Source organism: Malania oleifera, chromosome 6, assembly GCF_029873635.1.
Source record: "Malania oleifera isolate guangnan ecotype guangnan chromosome 6, ASM2987363v1, whole genome shotgun sequence".
In the NCBI taxonomy this organism is placed as follows: domain Eukaryota; kingdom Viridiplantae; phylum Streptophyta; class Magnoliopsida; order Santalales; family Ximeniaceae; genus Malania; species Malania oleifera.
This window is the reverse complement of record NC_080422.1, coordinates 102,099,671-102,116,684: the sequence shown is the minus strand read 5'-3', so window position 1 is coordinate 102,116,684 and position 17,014 is coordinate 102,099,671. Positions and strand designations below refer to the sequence as shown.

Genomic DNA, 17,014 nt, shown 5'->3' with positions numbered 1-17,014 from the left:
CATGAATCTTGGCATAAACTACATTTTTTGTCCATAAAAGATAGTTTACAACGATCCAAAATTATGCCTTCAATTTTTCTTTTAATGTTAACAAGCTTACATATTTCTACAACTTCATTTTGATTCTGTACATTTTCTTGAAAGTAAAGAAGCATATTTATCATGTTTTTGAAGGAAAAAAGGAGATTCGGTTCATGCCTTCTAACACTTAATTATTTCTTGTTTAATTTATCAATAATTTGTTTTAAGAAACAAATGAATAGGTAATTATAAAATAAAATTATACAATTTTTAGGAAATATTAATAATTGATGTGGTTTGTAATTATTTAACAAATACATTTTATTTCAATTTTTAAAATGAGAAATTGTTTTCCTGTTTAAACAGAAAAAAATGAATGCTTAAATGTTACAGATTTGGCGCGACCCCTCTTTAGGATGGAACAAGACTCATGTTACAAATTTGAAACAGAGCCACAAGGATGTTTCAAATGAACTTCCACACCATCCAACGCGCCTTGATAGGCCCAGCAAGAGATGAGGTGATGGGCAATTGCAAATGGTCCAGGAATAAACATTGGAGCAAGCTCCCCACTTTCCACATTGAAATCTGCAGCTAAGCTCTGCCCTTTTTCAACTCCCCTGCACATCTGCTCCACCTTCGCTGCTGTTGCTCTTTGTGCCTTCCTGTACTCGGCAAATGTCAATGCTTTCTTCACATCTTCTCTGCTGTGCCATTGAGCATCTACACATACAAAAGTCACAATGCAGTTATCACTTTGTCAGAACTAGAAAAACATTTTTTTTTTTTTTTTTTTTTGTAAGACAACAAGCTGGTGCATAAAGGCATTGTTCATGTCATTTATTCACAAATGGAATCAAGCATTCACAATATGTAGCTTGAATGAAATAAAATTGATTCGTGGGATTGCAAAATGCATTTTTTTTTTCATAAATTTTCAAGAAAATCCATATGGGCGATTAATTTATTTGAAAAATCTTCTTGAAGCAGACTAAATGCTCCACATTTATTTAGAAAAAAAAAACACAGAAATGCAGAAAGAGGCCTCTTTACCATGTAATTGTCATGAAGCTGTAGGGGAAATTGTAAAAATTTAAACAAGGTTATGCTAGTGTGCAGTACCTTCCAACTCTTCCTTGTCCACGTTTACCTCCAGTGATTTTGCATATGCAAAGAACCCCACCATCAACTGGCATGGCATGCTATTTGGCCCAACTGCAAACAAACCAAATCAGCAACTCAGACTACAGAAAAATCCCACATGCAAATATACACATGTACATAAGTGGGAAACATGGATGTCATAAGAAATTCTAGGCATCCCAATTCCTCTGGCTGCAACAACTTGGGTTAAAAAAGCAAGATGACACAAAACTGTAGGACACAAAAAGTACACGGTCATGGACACTCGTAACAACTAAAAACTGACTGCTTTAATATGATAGTATGATTGCATATCGTAGCCGCTAACCAGTATTCAGTTCATACAACAAATCAACATCAAGGGGGCATTCAGAAATCATGAGCTAGATTCAAACAGCATTTCCCTAGGATGCCTAAACGGACAAGCTGTGCCAATAAAAAATTGACAAGATTGGAAACATTAAAAATCTAGGGAAAAAAATAAATCCTATACTCTATTTTCCCCCCTTTTTGCCCGTGGTGACACAGCCCCATGTGGCAGCAGCATATAGTGTAAATTAAGTAGCAAGGAATCATATAATTCAAATTGAAGGAATTACAAAAACAGCCACACAGGGAAGTCAAATAGAGGCAAATATAGAGTAAATAAGATCATGATGATTGACGATTTTGCAACAACATATTCCCCGCATTAAAACCATCTTAATAGGGAACTAGGGATAAGGTTTTGTTGGGCACTGGAGTTTAAGCTCTTCAGTTCACTAGTTCTTTTTTAACCAAAAGCAGAAACAAAAACGCTTCTTTAGTGATCCGCCCCTTTACCACCAGTCCACCAGCACAATCGCAATATAAAAGAAGTCATCATAGAAAAAGCAGCACAAATTAGACATGTATCAGAATCAATACCAGGCCATGGCTGAGAACTATGATAAACAACTTCTCCCACTTCAATACCAGTCTCTTCCCATGTTTCTCTCCTCACCGCCTCTTCCAAACTTTCTCCTGGCTAGATGCAAGAAAGAGATTAAGGCTGATGAAACTTTCTAATGACAAAACAAAACATAAAATACATATCTCGAAAAGAATAAATTGAAAAAGGCCTGATACCATTCAATGAATAGTGAAATCTTCTAGTATCATATTCTTTCTCACAAGACATTGATATCCTAAAGTCAAATAAATATGAACACATTGGGAGGGGGGGGTGGACTTTGCAATCAAAGACATGAATCAGATTCTACAGAATAATAAAGGCACTATTTTTAAGAAATGAATGGAAGCTCTTCCCTGGCACTACTTTTTAAATATCAATATAATGATGACAGATACTCTTTTAACAAAAAATTTCTCAAGCATGAAACCACAATCAAGTCATCCAAGGCAAATACCTCTATAAAACCAGCCAGGCAACTCCACATGCGGGGTACAAATCTCGATTGTCTACTCAAGAGTGCTCGGTCATTTTCTCTATCAATGACTAACATGATGACAACCTGTTGTAAAAGCATGTGGTTTGGAGAAAGCAGCATTACTGCATCTGTCAAAATGTCAAATGCTATTTGAAATGAAGAAAAGTAAGCATTACTGTACTGGATCAACACGAGGATAAATCCTTTTCTTGCATAACTCGTTTGGGCACTGTCTCCTCCTCCCAGCTTCCATGGGGACAGTTTTTCCTCCACAATGTCCACAAAAACGTGATATGCTATGCCATTCCAACAAGGCCCTTGCCTGATATCATGTAAAAACCAGAGAAAATATAAAACTAAAGGACTCTTTAAGCAACTGCAGATTATGGGTGATTTAAATAGTGAAGGGGTGAAAGCATTATAACTACAGCTGTGAGAATACGGAATATAACTGGAATAAAAAATGAGCTTCCATCAACAACAATACCCACATCCTGCAAAGGAGAAAATCTAGGGGAAAAAAAATGTATGATTCAAAAATGAAAAGATATCGTATTGCAAGCCATTGGTTCAGGATACTATTAAAATCTACTGAATCATATTTCTTTCATTTTTTTGGACATGGCCAAAGCCTTAAATTTCAATTTCGACTTAAATTTCAAAGCTTCAAAAGTACAGAATTTCAATGTCAATGTCAATTTCAATTTCAATTTTAAAAATTATGGGAAATAGGAGTAAAGCTTGAATTCTTTTATGACATTTTAGAAACTATTAGCAGACATTATAATGCAAGATTTAGAACTAAAATACAGTAAGTAAAATACATCAAGGATAGGTATGTGGTGTATAAGGTGCAATAACTGTATTATAATAGTCATACTGTCATACTAACATATTTAGTTGATATACATGAAATTCAAGAATTGCTTGAATAATATTTTATTAATACAGGTGCTTTCAACATAAATAATCCAATAAAATTTTGTAGCTTATTAGCTAATATCTAAGTTCAATTTTTCATTTAATTTCGAAATTCTAAGAACTATTCATATTTTTCTTGTAATGATCTTTAGTTTCATTTTTAAAAAAGAAAAAAAGAAAAAAGATAAATTAAGAGAGGAATCTCAGTTTGAGTTTTGAAACTCAAATTTGAATTTTAAGGAAATTTCATTCTGTAGTTAAAATGTTGACAAATTTCAGTGGATTTTTGAGATTTCAATAAATTTTGGGTGATTGTAGGAATTTCAATGGAAACTTTGTAAAACAGAAATTGGCTGCTGCTATTTCAATTTCAAGGGTGGTGGAAAGCAGAAATTTCAATAATTTCAAGGAAATTTAAGAACAGGTCAGACAGCAGAGGATGCAATGCTGAAGTCACTAAATGACACAAATCTGAGCAGCTTAAAAAAAAAAAAAAAAACTGCAGATTAGCACAAACAAGAACACTGAGGACACGAATGTCGCGAGGGTAACAAAGACAAGAATGACTGGTAGGCACTCCCAAAAAACCATTTGATGGTCCATGAACCACCAATGATAGCTGAATAAATGGCAGACTAAAGGGTGGGTGCTTGTAATAGAATTTTCGTACTGAAAAGGTGGATTCATGGGTGACTTGTGCTTCAAACCTTGGTTTGCCTCCTGTGTGTTTCTGTTTCTTGTTCCATGTATAACCGTTTCAATGATGTAAAGGTGGCTTACCTGCAGTTTTAGTTGGTGGACAATTGCGAATTTGTGATGATGTTACTAGGGATTTTGTAGAAGGTGGGCCTTGGATCAATGGTAAGGTTGCTCCTTTGTGACCTGTTGGTCACAGGTTCGAGTTCCCAAGGAAACAGTCTCTCTACATAAAAGCAGGGGTAAGGCCGTACACTATGACGACCCTCCCCCTACCCTCGCAAATCGGGGAGCTTTGTGGCCCAGCTACCCAGGGGTGCCCCCCCCCCCCCCCCCGGCCCTTTTTTTTAAATGTTACAACGGATTTTGTATTAATTATGATAAAAATGTTATGCAATGTCTGTTGCACTGGAATGGGGCGGATTAAAAGTGGAATCGAATAGACTAAAACAAGAAAGTAAAAATAAAGTGACTACCATTCCATTCCTACATATCAAACATTGTGTTTTAAAGAAGATTGAGTTCATTAAAAGAAAACAGCCACAAAAATGGTCAGATGAGACTATTTGTTTAGCTTAAAACTTTCAAACACAAGTTTTCTAGGTTTAATCATAAAGGCATGTCCTTAGGCCTAGCCTTAAGGCTAGATCAATGTTACCTAGAGCACAAAATGCTCTTGCTTAGCTAGCGCCCCGCACGGCCCTTCACAAAGGAGCCTGTGACACTTGGTATCAGAGCTCGATCAATTGCTGTGTGAATTCAGTTGCTTTCATTGTGGGATTGGGAAGCTTTGGTAAGAGACCATGCAGACCAATACCGAAAGAATTGGGGTGCTGGGAGCGCAGGTTGAGGCAGCCAACAATATGGCCATGGAGACAGCCCGTCTTGCTGAACATGTTGATAAGTTGGAAGGACAACAAAAGCATCAATAAATTTCTATGTTGGAAATGTCAGAGAACCTTCACCATACTATAGAGACCTTGCAAGCTAATAGTTGATCTTATTGCAAAGGTAAACTTGATGGTTCTTGCAATGGGAAACTCTTAACACGCTAGAGGTTGGTAGGACCAAGGTACCAAAACCCAAAACAAATTTGGGTGCCCGTGATGCCAAGGAGTAGGAAAACTTCTTGTTTGATATGGAGCAGTACTTTTGCACTATGAGGATAGACTCTAAACAGGCGAAGGTGAATACTAGAACCAAGTACTTGGTTGGTGACACTAAATTGTGGTGTCTTACCAAGTACGATGAGATTGAAAATGGACGCTATGTCATTGATTATTATGCAAACTTGAAGAGAGAACTAAAGGCCCAATGGGTCAATCAAAGAATACATGAAACAATTTTTTGCTTTGATGTTGGATATCCAAGACATGTCAGAGAAGAACAAGTTGTTCTATTTTCTTAAGGGGTCGAAACCGTGGGCAAGAAAAAAACTTTATAGACAGAGTTCAAGACTCGTTTACCTGCACAAGCTACCGCAGAACGCTTGACTGACTACATTGGAGAGAATTCCACTTCATCCAAAAAGAGTGCCATGGGTGGAAATGGTGGAAAGTCTTTCAAGAATGGCTAATTCAAAAGTGGGAGAGTCGACAATAAGGCGCCAACTTCAAAGGAAGCTTCATCATCTCAAGCATCCAACAGACCTAATGGTAAGGGTAAGATTACATGCTTCTTATGTCAAGCCCCTCACAGAGTTGCTAAGTGCCCTCACAAGTCATCACTTAATGACTCACAAGCTTTCATCACTGAGGAGGCACTAGAGGATGACGAGGGCAAGGAGGTTACCTCAAGGATGGGTGCAATGCGGTTAGTGAACGCATTGGAAAGGTAGACAAAATAACCAAAAGTTATACAAGCAAAAGGTTTGATGTTTGTTGACTCGAGAATCAATGAGAAGAGCACCCGTATGGTTGATATCGAGGCTACCCATAACTTTGTTTCACAAGAAGAAGTAAAAAGACTTAACTTATCCTTGGAGAAGGATTCAGAACGCGTGAAAGCGATTAACTTGTAGCCCAACCTACTCTAGGAATAGACAAGCAAATAATCGTGAAGCTTGGGCAGTGGACATGACATTCGAATTTCACAGCCGTGCCATTGGATGACTTCCAAGTCATTCTTGGAATGGAATTTTTGAGGGAGACTGAGGCAGTGTCAATGCCTTTGCTGGTTCTCTTTGTCTAATGGAAAACCACCCTTGCATGGTACAAGTCGTTCCTTTCTACCATGTAACTCAAGAAGGGATTGAGAAGGGGTGAACATACATATCTAGCTACGCAAGTGGTAGATGAAAAAGTTGGCCAAGAGCCGATCCCTATGACCATCGAAGTTGTGATGGATGAGCACCAAGTTGTCATGTCAAAGAAACTACCTCAAAACTTGCCTCCACAACGGGATGTGGAGCATGAGATCGAGTTGTTCCCAGAAATAAAGCCACCTGCTAAAGGACAATATCGGATGACACCTCCAAACCTAGCATAGTTAAGAAAGCAACTTCATGAACTGTTGGAAGCGAGGTTTTTACGTCCTTCCAAAACACCGTTCAAGGCCCTAGTGCAGTTTCAGAGAAAACATGATGAAAGCATGCGGATGTGTGTTGACTACTGTTGGCCTAACAAGGCTTAATCTTGTTTGAAAGATAACAAATCAAGGTTACTTAACATGTTTGTTTGAGTTAAGTTTCAGGGCTCAAGTGTTTTTATGAAATCAAGTGAGTTTGCTTGAAGAGTTTAAATGAAGTTTACGCTTAAAGCTATAAGCCATGATGGATAGAAAGCATATTAAAGAATTGGTTAAAGATTGGACAAAATGTGGAAGCTATAAGACATGAAGACTTAGGCTCTTAGATAGTTTTTATCTTGTTAAAGTCTCATGTAAGTACTTGAAATTTCAATATTGATGATTGAAGCTTTTAGGAAATATTATGAACTTAGAGACTATTTTTTAAACATGGAAAATATTTTCATAAAGTCTCAAATAAGTTTTTCAAACTACAAGTAACCAAACTTTGAAAAACAATGAGTGGCCAAGTGGTCAGGCGACTGATGTGCTACGGACTTTGTTAGTGAACGAACAGAACAGGAGCAAGCGACTGACCTATCATGACCAATCAACTGACCCAGTACTGACTTTCTGAATGTGCAATTTTTAAAAGAGCTCAGGCGAATGACCCTCGGGCATAGTTTGTTGGGCTTTTGTGGAGCCTAGTTGTATTTTAATTTGGATGACGACCCGACCTCTATTTAATTAGAGATTTCTATCCTAAGGCTTAGTCCATGGAGCGAAGGCTTGGGCAACATATAAAAAGGATTACTTTCGGGTGATTGGGGTTGGCGTTGTTGTACCTGCAAGAGAGCGAGAGGGAGAGCATTGTATCGCCGCACTCTCTGTGTTTTCTTCCTGATAATATTGAAATCTCTGCAACTCCATGAACGTAGGCAAAATTGCCGAACCACGTAAATATTGTCTTGTGCGTGTGATTGATTTTTCTTTGGCGTTATTTTTTCTCTATTTTGTTTCTCACAGGTTTCGGGAACTTGTTCCTTATTCCCAACAACGTCGACTGATATCTATGTTTTAAACTTTTAACAGCGCTGATATCATAGTAGTCAGAGGCGCAAGGCGAGTCGAGGCGCAAAAGGTCTTTGAAGCCGAGGCGCGAGGCGAAAGTGCGTGCCTCACGAAGGTGAGGCGCACAATTATTAAAATGGTGTAAAATATCTATTTGGGGTAATTTATATATGAACATATGATCATCTAGTAAAATTAGAATTTAAAATGCCAAAACATTCAATAACAAAATTGGAAAATTAATAAAATTGCCAAGACGAAGCCCAAAAGCATCAACAATATAACATAGTTCAACATCAAAAGAAAAGAGTACAATAAAGGATTTCAAAGTATAAAATCTAAAAATCCTCCTCAATCATCACTCATCACTCATCATCAACTATGTCGGCGAAGATATCATCATCTTCCTCTTCATCATCAAAACTGTTTTCTCCAACATCTTTTTCCTCTTCCGTCTCCTCTGCACTATCCACTTGGATTTCATCCTCATCCAACATTGTGGTCCAACCCCTAGCACTGGTTGCACTACTAGATGAAGCCCTTCCTCTTCCTCTAGACGATGATGGCATATTTGTACTTATTCTTGATCTAGTGTGATGCGGGGGGTTATTTAGTCCAGCAGCTCTAGCAATAGAATCCCAAGTCAAATTATCATCTTCAATCACAAGTTCATCATCCTCATCAGAATTGTCATCCATACTACCAATCAACCACTCATTACTATCATCAATGTTCTTTAGGAGGATGGGATCAATGGTGTCACGTTTGTCGTATCGACGCCTCAGAGTTCGATTATATTTCACAAATACCAAATCATTCAAGCATTGCTGGGATAGCCTATTTCTCCTTTAGCCATGAAGCTGCAAAAAGTTTAAAGTAATATGGTTAATAATGATTCTAAAAAGCAGTAGATTGGTAGTTCTTGTTCTTTAATAATTAATCTATGATATACTAATGACTTACATGTTGGAATATGCTCCAATTTCTTTCGCAGCCGGTAGCACTACACGTGAGGCTAAGAATTTTCACAGCAAACTTTTGCAAGTTTGGAGTTGTTGATCCATATGCCATCCACCATTGCGCTGTTATAAAATAAATTTTAAATGAATACCTACTAGATAAATAGCAAAAATAATTTTCAAAAAGAAAGAGGTAGTACAAATGCCACTTTACCTGGTGCTTTTGTCTTCCTTTGTCTCACTGCCAAACTAATTCCAAAGACGCCACTAGCAGCATTGTATTTTTCCAACTCATTTAAAACTTTATCTTGCATTTCAATGGTTGGCAGTAACCTTGCAATACATTTGTACAAACCCGTCATAATTTCTTCATCTTGCAAAATGTTGGGGTTTGAATAGAAAAATTCTAGATTCAAGTAGTGTGCAGCTGCATGCAACGGTTGATGGAGTTGGCATCCCCACCTCGGTTCAATAATTTCAAATGCCTCCTTGAATTTATCCTCTCTCTCACCAAAAGCCTTAGCTATGGCTTCCTTAGCCCTATCCATTGCTTCATAAATGTATCCCATTGCAAGTTTCTTTTCCCCATCAACCAAACGGAGTACACAAACAAGTGGACCTGTTAACTTAAGAGCATAGACGATGGTACTCCAAAAAGTAGGCATCAAAACAATAGTAGCTGCTCTTTTGCCAACCGCCTCCTTTGCCCATTTAGTAGTATTCCAATCTTCAGAAGTAAACATCTTCCTCAAGTTGTTCTTTTGAAGGTAGATTAAACGAAGGGTGATGAAGGCAGTTGCAAATCTTGTAACTGTAGGTCTTAGTAACTCCTTTCCTCCAGTGAACTGTCTCATCAAGTTCACAACGCCAACACGGTTATAGATATAGCCATTCAAAAAAATTGCCCTTTTCAAAGTCGCATGAATTGAAGGCATCTTCCCAATATCTTCCAAAATTAAATCAATGCAATGAGCAGCACACGGTGTCCAATATAAATGTGGCCTCTTTGCTTCCAACAATCTCCCTGTTCAAAAATCAAGGAATGAAGTCATTAAAATATTAAAATAAACAATATATACACTATCGAAAGTAGTTCTAAAAATAAGTTCTTACCTGCTGCAACATAGTTTGATGCATTGTCAGTTACCACTTGAATCACATTTGATTCTCCAATTTCCTCTACCATCTCATCAAGTAATCTGTACATTCTATCTGCATTCTTGACAAGATTAGAAGCATCAATAGACTTGATGAATACTGATCCCCTTGGAGAGTTCACTAAGAAGTTTATTATGTCCTTATTAGCAACCGAATCTCTCCAACCATCAGACATAATTGAGCAGCCATATTTTGTCCATTCCTCCTTATGGACCTTCAACAACTCTTTCATTCGACTAATTTCCTCCTTTAGGTGAGGAACTCTCACTTCATGATAGCTAAGTGGCTTTATTTCAGGACCATATTGTCCAATCGATTCAAGTGCCACTGCAAAGCTGCTCAGACGTACAACATTAAATGGTATTCCAGCATCATACATCCACCTAGCAAAATCTCCCATTGCCTTTTTTCTTAGTTCTTTCTTGCACGCCTCATTTATTAATGTTTGCTTCATCTTCCCTTCTTTCCTAGCTTGAACCGCTTTCTTTGGATCGGGAGTAAAAAACAAGTCTATAGGCCCCTTCAATTTTGGTTTCTTCAAGTTGGATTGGTATGATCTTTTACTTCCATCACTAGTAAGCACTCTCTTGCCACGAATGTCAATTTCTTGAACTTCATCTTCTTCATCTTCACCGTAATGATCTATATCATCAAAGTCGGGCAATAACTCATTTTCCTCCTTTTCCATATCTTTCTTCAACATATACTCTTTAATCTCCTCACGTACATGAGCAGGGCACTTAGAGCATTCTTTCACATTTCGAAATCCTCCGACAATGTGTTGTTTTGCCCGAAATATTCCTCCCTTTGTGACTTTACCACAAAAATTGCAAGTCAAATTATTTCTATTTTTCTGATCCTCCAAATGTGCATACTTCCAGGCGGGATCTTTCTTTGCCGAAGCCTCACATCCAGAACTAGAATCCATTTAAGATTTTAGACTTGGTATCCCGTATCCTAACTAAAAAAACAATGCATCATATATTTCAGGCAAATTAGGCAATAACTCATTTTGTATTAGTAGCTAATAGCCTAATCCAGACAATAACCCATTTAAAATTTAAGACTTATATAATGCATTTCCAAACAAATTAAAAAACAGTAGCTAAATTTCAATAAAAAGAATAAATATTATGTATTAGTTATAATTTATAAACTTACATTAATTAAACTAAATATTATAAATTAAAAAATAGTAGCTAAATTTCTATAAAAAGAATAAATATTATGTATTGGTTATAATTTATAAGCTTAAATTAATTAACCAAATATTTAATTTATAAGCTTACATATAAAGAAGAAGAAGAAGAAGAAGAAGAAGAAGAAGAAGAAAAAGAGCAGGCAGCAGGAAGAAGAAGAAAAAGAAGAAGAAGAAGAAGAGAAGCAGCAGGCAGCAGGACGCAAGCAGCAGCAGCAGCAGAAGAAGAAGAAGAAGAAGAGAAGCAGCAGGCAGCAGGATGCAAGCAGCAGAAGAAGAAGAAGAAGACTTACAAAGGTTCGAAGGCTTAAAGACGATCTCGCAGCTGGTTCGAAATGTTGAAGACGACGTGACGAACTCACGTCGTGTTCGAAGGCAGTCAGACGAACTCACGACTGCTTCGAAGGCAGGCAGACTAACTCACGAGGGCTCCGGATAGTTCGAAACGAAGTCGCGCAGGGTCGTGCTTCTTCAAAATGTCGAAGATGAACTCACGATCCTGGTTCGAAGCTCGAAGACGAAGTTGCGAAGGCTTCCGGCTGGTTCAAAGGCTCGCAAACGAACTCACGAAGGGCTTCAAAGGGTCGAAAGGGGCTAGGGCTCTGTTCGTTTGAGTCAAATGAGGGATACAGGTCTGGCTTGGGCTATTTCTCTCCTTTAAATGACTTAAAAATTCACAAGGCGCGCCTCACTGCGCCTCGTCTCGCCTAGGGTCGCCTCTTGCAAGTCACCTCGCCCCACCTGGTATGAGGCGCAAGCACCTTCGCCTCACTGCGCCTTGCGCCTAGGAGGCGCGCTTTTAACTACTACGGCTGATATTGTTTCCAAATTTGATTTCTTGGTTTCCAAACTCAAAAAAAACTTGGGGAAAATGGTAAGAAACCTTTTTGCACTACATATACATTATATTTTCGAAAATTAGGTTAACTCACAACACACATACGAATCATATTTTTGAGTTATACTGCTGAAAATTTTCCTGAAAGTGCTGCTGTGTTCTTGCTGAATTTTCTAACGAATTTCTGATTCAATCTCTCGAAATCCTCACTCTATAATCAGAATACTGGTGATATTATCTTGAGCTTCAACTTCTTTATTGATTTCATTGAAATATATTGTGAAACTAACTTGTACAAATCTGCTCTAGCTGAGAGTATTCTATTGTACGAAAAAAATTGTTTCCTGTTTTTGTCATAGACGATTCAGGGATTTTGAATCATTGCCTAGCGAGAGGATTGTTCTCATTAGAGAGGCGGCTCCACGTTGAATGGAGACTTACTTCACCTGGTAACAAAGTGGAAAGGAAAATCCTCATAGTGGGTTGCTTGAGACAAGGACGTAGGCTGCTGGCCGAACCTTGTAAAAAAATCCGGTGTTCAACTCTTCTTCCCTTAACTCTTTACATTCTTGCAAGATTATAACCTGCGTATATGTTTCTATAATCATTGAGAACTTGCTGATTATTGGGAACTTGCTGAATATTTGATTTTGGTTGTGATTGAACTAAGTTGTATCTTGGAAATTGGTTGTATGTTTATGTTGTTGGATTGAAAATTCAGACAAGCATAAATTACTGAATTGTTGAGTGAAACAGCTGAGGTAAAGGGTCTGTGATTGATCATTTAATTGAAGCAATATGCTAAGATAATCATAGTTGTAATACTGAATTTGCATCTTGAAAATATTATTGAAGTATTTCTGAAAATCTGATTTTGATAATTGTTCAACTAAGTTAATTGAAGTATTGAGTTTGGATTATAATTTCAGAATTCATATTCATATTCATATCTAGGATTCCCGATTGGTATAATACGGTCGCTGGTTAGACATTGAAATTGTGTGATTGTGTAAATTTAAATTAAAAAGGGTTTATGGTAATCTAAATTTCCGCTAATAAAATTTTTAATTACCCAATTCACCCCCCTCTTGGCAATACACCTTTAATCTCAATTGGTATCAGAGCCCTAGGTTGTAGTAAATCTTAACTAGTAGCCACATAAAGATCCCTATGACACACTTAGGTGTATCCCCTTTTGGCAAAGGCCAATCTTCATCTAGACCTCCTATCTTCAGCAGTGTAAACTACACCTTCTGGAAACAACGAATGAGGATATTCTTACAAACCATGGATTGGAAGGTCTAGAAAGTAGTCACACATGGTGACCTTATTCCCACTAAGAGTGGAAATCCCTAAAGAAGAAAAGGAATTGAATAACACTGATATGAAGATGTTGCAGTTAAATTCAAACGCAATGAATGCACTATATTGTGCCTTAGATGCCAATGAATTTAATAGAATCATGGGATGTAAATGAGCTAAAGAAATCTGGGATAAGCTTGAAGTAACCTATGAAGGAACGGATGATGTGAGGGATAGTAGGATTGACATGCTCACTAGTGAGTATGAGGCTTTTACGATGAACCCTGAGGAGTCTATTACTAGTATGTATACTAGGTTCACCCACATAATAAATTCTCTTAATGCACTAGGTAAGAACTACTCTACCTATGAGATGATTAGGAAAATCCTTAGAAAACTTGTTCCTATTTGGGAACCTAAGGCCACTGCCATAACTGAAGGCAGAAACCTAAAGAACACTTCCCTAAATGAATTGATAGGACCACTTCTCACGTATGAGATAACAATAAATGAAAGAACTATTGAAGGTAGTAAACAAAAGAAGTCAATAGCTTTAAAGCTACAAAAGAAAGCTCTAGTGAGGAAGAGGACAATGAATTAGACGAAAATGATATAGCCTTATTCACTAGACGACTAGAAAAATTCTTCAAAAGGAATAAGAGATTTGCTTGAAAATTCAGAGGGTCAAAAACTGACAAGGGCAAAACAAGCAAGAAAGAAACAAAGAATGAACCCCCGACTTGCTATAACTGTAAGAAAGTAGGACATATAAAGCCTGATTGTCCACAACTCAAGAAAGACGCCAAGAAGAAAAAGAAACAAATGAAAGCAACTACTTGGGACGACTCTAGCTCAAGTGACTCAAAAAGTGAATCGAGTGATCAAGACATAGCAAACCTTTGCTTCAAGGCGAGAGACGACGAGGTAAATTCTTATTATAGCTCAACTGAAGACTCTAGAATGAATCGTGTAGTGACTCATGTTGGAGTATGTCTTCATATAGAGAAGAGAAATTCAAGCTGAACTATTGTCATTACATAAAAGGTTCATAAAAGTATCCAAGAGAAACATCACACTAAAAGAACAAAATGAGATGTTAATGAACCAACTAGAGTCATGGAGATCGGCTGAAAAGGAAAAAGACTCAATTATTGATGAACTCATGAGTAAAATCAATCAAATGTCTCAAGAACTAGTAAAGTTGCAAGTGAATAGTAAAGGCATAAAAGACTCAAAAATACTTGGTCTTGAAAGTAAAATTGAGGATCAAACTAAAATCATTTACAATTTTACTAGAGGAAAGGAGAATTTTGATAAACTGGTTGGATTGCAAAGAATGTCTTTGGATAAGGAAGGCACAGGATTCAACGGAATTGAAAATAAGAAGAAAAAGAACCTCTACATGGGATACTTTGTAAAAACTTCTAAAATTATACAAGCACATCCTCAACAAATGCATATGAACACACTACATGTTTCTTATGTAAGGAAAAGGGACACATAAAATTTGAATGTCCATTTAAGAGAAAGAATGTCAAAACCACGAAGCTATGGAGAGTTAAAAATGAAATCAAAATAAACTCAAAAAGACCTAAGAAGATTTGGGTACCAAAAGTAACATCTTGAATCCATTCTTGTAGGTGTGTTTTAGGTCCACTCCATCAAAAGACAAATGGTACTTGGATAGCGGATGCTCAAGGTATATGACCGGAGACAAGTCCAAGTTTACCTCATTGACGCTAATGGATGGTGGACATGTCACCTTCAAAGACAATGCTAAAGGCAGAATTATCGGCATCGGTAAAATCGGTAAGAAACTCTCCTTGGTAATTGATGATGTTTTATTAGTAGAAGGGTTAAAACATAATATGCTTAGCATTAAGTCAATTAAGTGATAAAGGCTTTGATGTAACATTCAAACAAGACAAATGCATAGTTGAACATAGAGAAAAGCATGACACCTTGTTTATTGCTAATCGGGTTGATACATATATTGCATAAATTTTGAAAACCTGATATCTCAAGAAGTCAAATGCTTCACAGCCTTAAATGAAACTAGTTGGCTAAGGCATAGGAGACTAGGACATGCTAGGACATGCTAGGATGGACCTGTTGTCCAAATTAGCTAAGAAAAACTTAGTCAACGGTCTACCTAGCACCAAGTTTGTAAAGGACAAGGTATGTGATGCTTGTCAACTTGGGAAGCAAATCAAGACAAGCTTTAAGAAGAAGAAGCACATCTCTACTGGTAGGCCACTAGAACTTATTCATCTAGACTTGTTTGGCCCCACCAGAACACAAATTCTAGGAGGAAAACAATACGCATTCATCATTGTTGATGACCACTTCAAGTTTACCTGGGTACTTTTCCTATCCTCCAAAGACAAAGCATGTAAGATGTTGATCAACTTATGTAAGAAGCTTCAAAATGAAAAGGGGTATAGCGTTCTAAATATCAGGAGTGATTAAGGTAGAGAATTCAAAAATAAAGATGTTGAGAACTTTTGTGATGAACATGGAATAGCTTACAACTTCTCAGCATCTCGTACACCTCAACAAAATGGAGTTGTTGAAAGAAAGAATAGGTCACTACAGGAAATGGCTAGGACCATGCTAAATGAACATAACCTGCCTAAATATTTTTTGGCTGAAGCTGTGAATACCCCTTGTTATGTAATGAACAAAGTCTCCCTTAGAACCAGTCTAGAGAAGACCCCATATGAGCTTTGGAAGGGTAGAAAACCAAATATATATTACTTCCATGTATTTGGATGTAAGTGTTTTGTCTTAAATGATAAAGAGGACCTAGGAAAATATGATGCTAAATCAGATGAAAGAATCTTCCTAGGATATGCCTTGAATAGCAAAGCATTTAGAGTCTACAACAAAAGGACCCTTTTAGTGGTAGAATCAGTTCATGTGGCATTTGATGAGGCTAATCCATTTTTTTCTAAACCTACTGAAGTTGATGAAATAGAAATTAAGAAAAATTTAGAAGACCTAGTAATTCAAGAAGTAAAAAATGAAAGTAATGAAACCAGCTCACCTTCAAATGACAACTCTCTTGATCAAACTGAATTGCCTAAGGAATGGAAGTTTGTAAGGAATCGCCCTAAGGACCAAATCATAGGTGAACCGTCACGAGGGGTGTCCACTAGATCTTCATTGAAGAATCTATGCAATCACTGTGCATTCCTATCTCAAGAGGAACCCAAGAACATAAACGAAGCATTAAATGATGACTCATGGATAGTAGCCATGCAAGAGGAGTTAAATTAATTTGAGAGAAATAAAGTTTGGAAGTTAGTTCTTAGACCCGTTGATCACTCGGTAATCGGCACTAAATGGGTGTTTAGAAATAAGAAAGATAAGAACGGCATTGTAGTCCGTAACAAGGCTAGACTGGTAGCTCAAGGTTATACTCAGGAAAAAGGAATAGACTATGATGAGACCTTTGCTCCCATAGCTAGAATGTAAGCAATTGGGATGCTACTAGCCTAAGCATCTCATAAAGACTTTAAACTTTATCAAATGGATGTGAAGAGTGCATTTTTGAATGGATTTATAAATGAAGAAGTATATGTAGCACAACCCTCGAGATTTGAGGACTTTTATTTTCCTGATCATGTGTTTAGACTAACAAAGATCCTATATGGATTAAAACAAGCTCCTAGAGCTTGGTATGAATGGTTAAGTGGCTTCTTGTTAAAAAATGGCTTTTCTAGAGGGAAAATGGATAGCACCCTATTTATACAATCTAAAAATAATGATATGCTCATCATACAAATCTATG

At 37.2% G+C, this 17,014-nt stretch overlaps 2 protein-coding genes across 2 annotated transcripts in view; both read right to left on the bottom strand.

The window, feature by feature from the left end:
- Nucleotides 1-288: 288 nt before the first annotated feature.
- LOC131157222 (nudix hydrolase 19, chloroplastic) overlaps nt 289-17,014 on the bottom strand; it is a 55,459-nt gene continuing 38,733 nt past the window's right edge. Inside the window, exons 2-6 of the mRNA XM_058111207.1 lie at nt 2,755-2,895; nt 2,553-2,657; nt 2,071-2,170; nt 1,144-1,236; nt 289-744 (exon numbers count right to left, since the gene is read on the bottom strand). Coding sequence (XP_057967190.1) covers nt 455-744; nt 1,144-1,236; nt 2,071-2,170; nt 2,553-2,657; nt 2,755-2,895 — 729 coding nt within the window. The 3' untranslated portion in view covers nt 289-454. The remainder of the gene's footprint in view (nt 745-1,143; nt 1,237-2,070; nt 2,171-2,552; nt 2,658-2,754; nt 2,896-17,014) is intronic.
- On the bottom strand, nt 7,990-9,743 carry LOC131157223 (uncharacterized). The gene is made up of 3 exons (XM_058111208.1): nt 8,940-9,743; nt 8,730-8,848; nt 7,990-8,626 (listed from the first exon to the last, which is right to left on the bottom strand). The coding sequence occupies exons 1-3, from the start codon at nt 9,658-9,660 to the stop codon at nt 8,615-8,617; spliced, it is 852 nt and encodes a 283-aa protein (XP_057967191.1). The 5' UTR covers nt 9,661-9,743; the 3' UTR covers nt 7,990-8,614.

What these genes read in the sequence shown, in the direction of transcription:
- LOC131157223 (XM_058111208.1), bottom strand. Translation starts at nt 9,660, where the DNA reads ATGCCTTCAATTCATGCGACTTTGAAAAGGGCAATTTTTTTGAATGGC. An exon ending in AAGGAAGACAAAAGCACCAG is followed by an intron (nt 8,849 to 8,939) that starts GTAAAGTGGCAT and finishes ATTTTATAACAG; the next exon opens with CGCAATGGTGGATGGCATAT.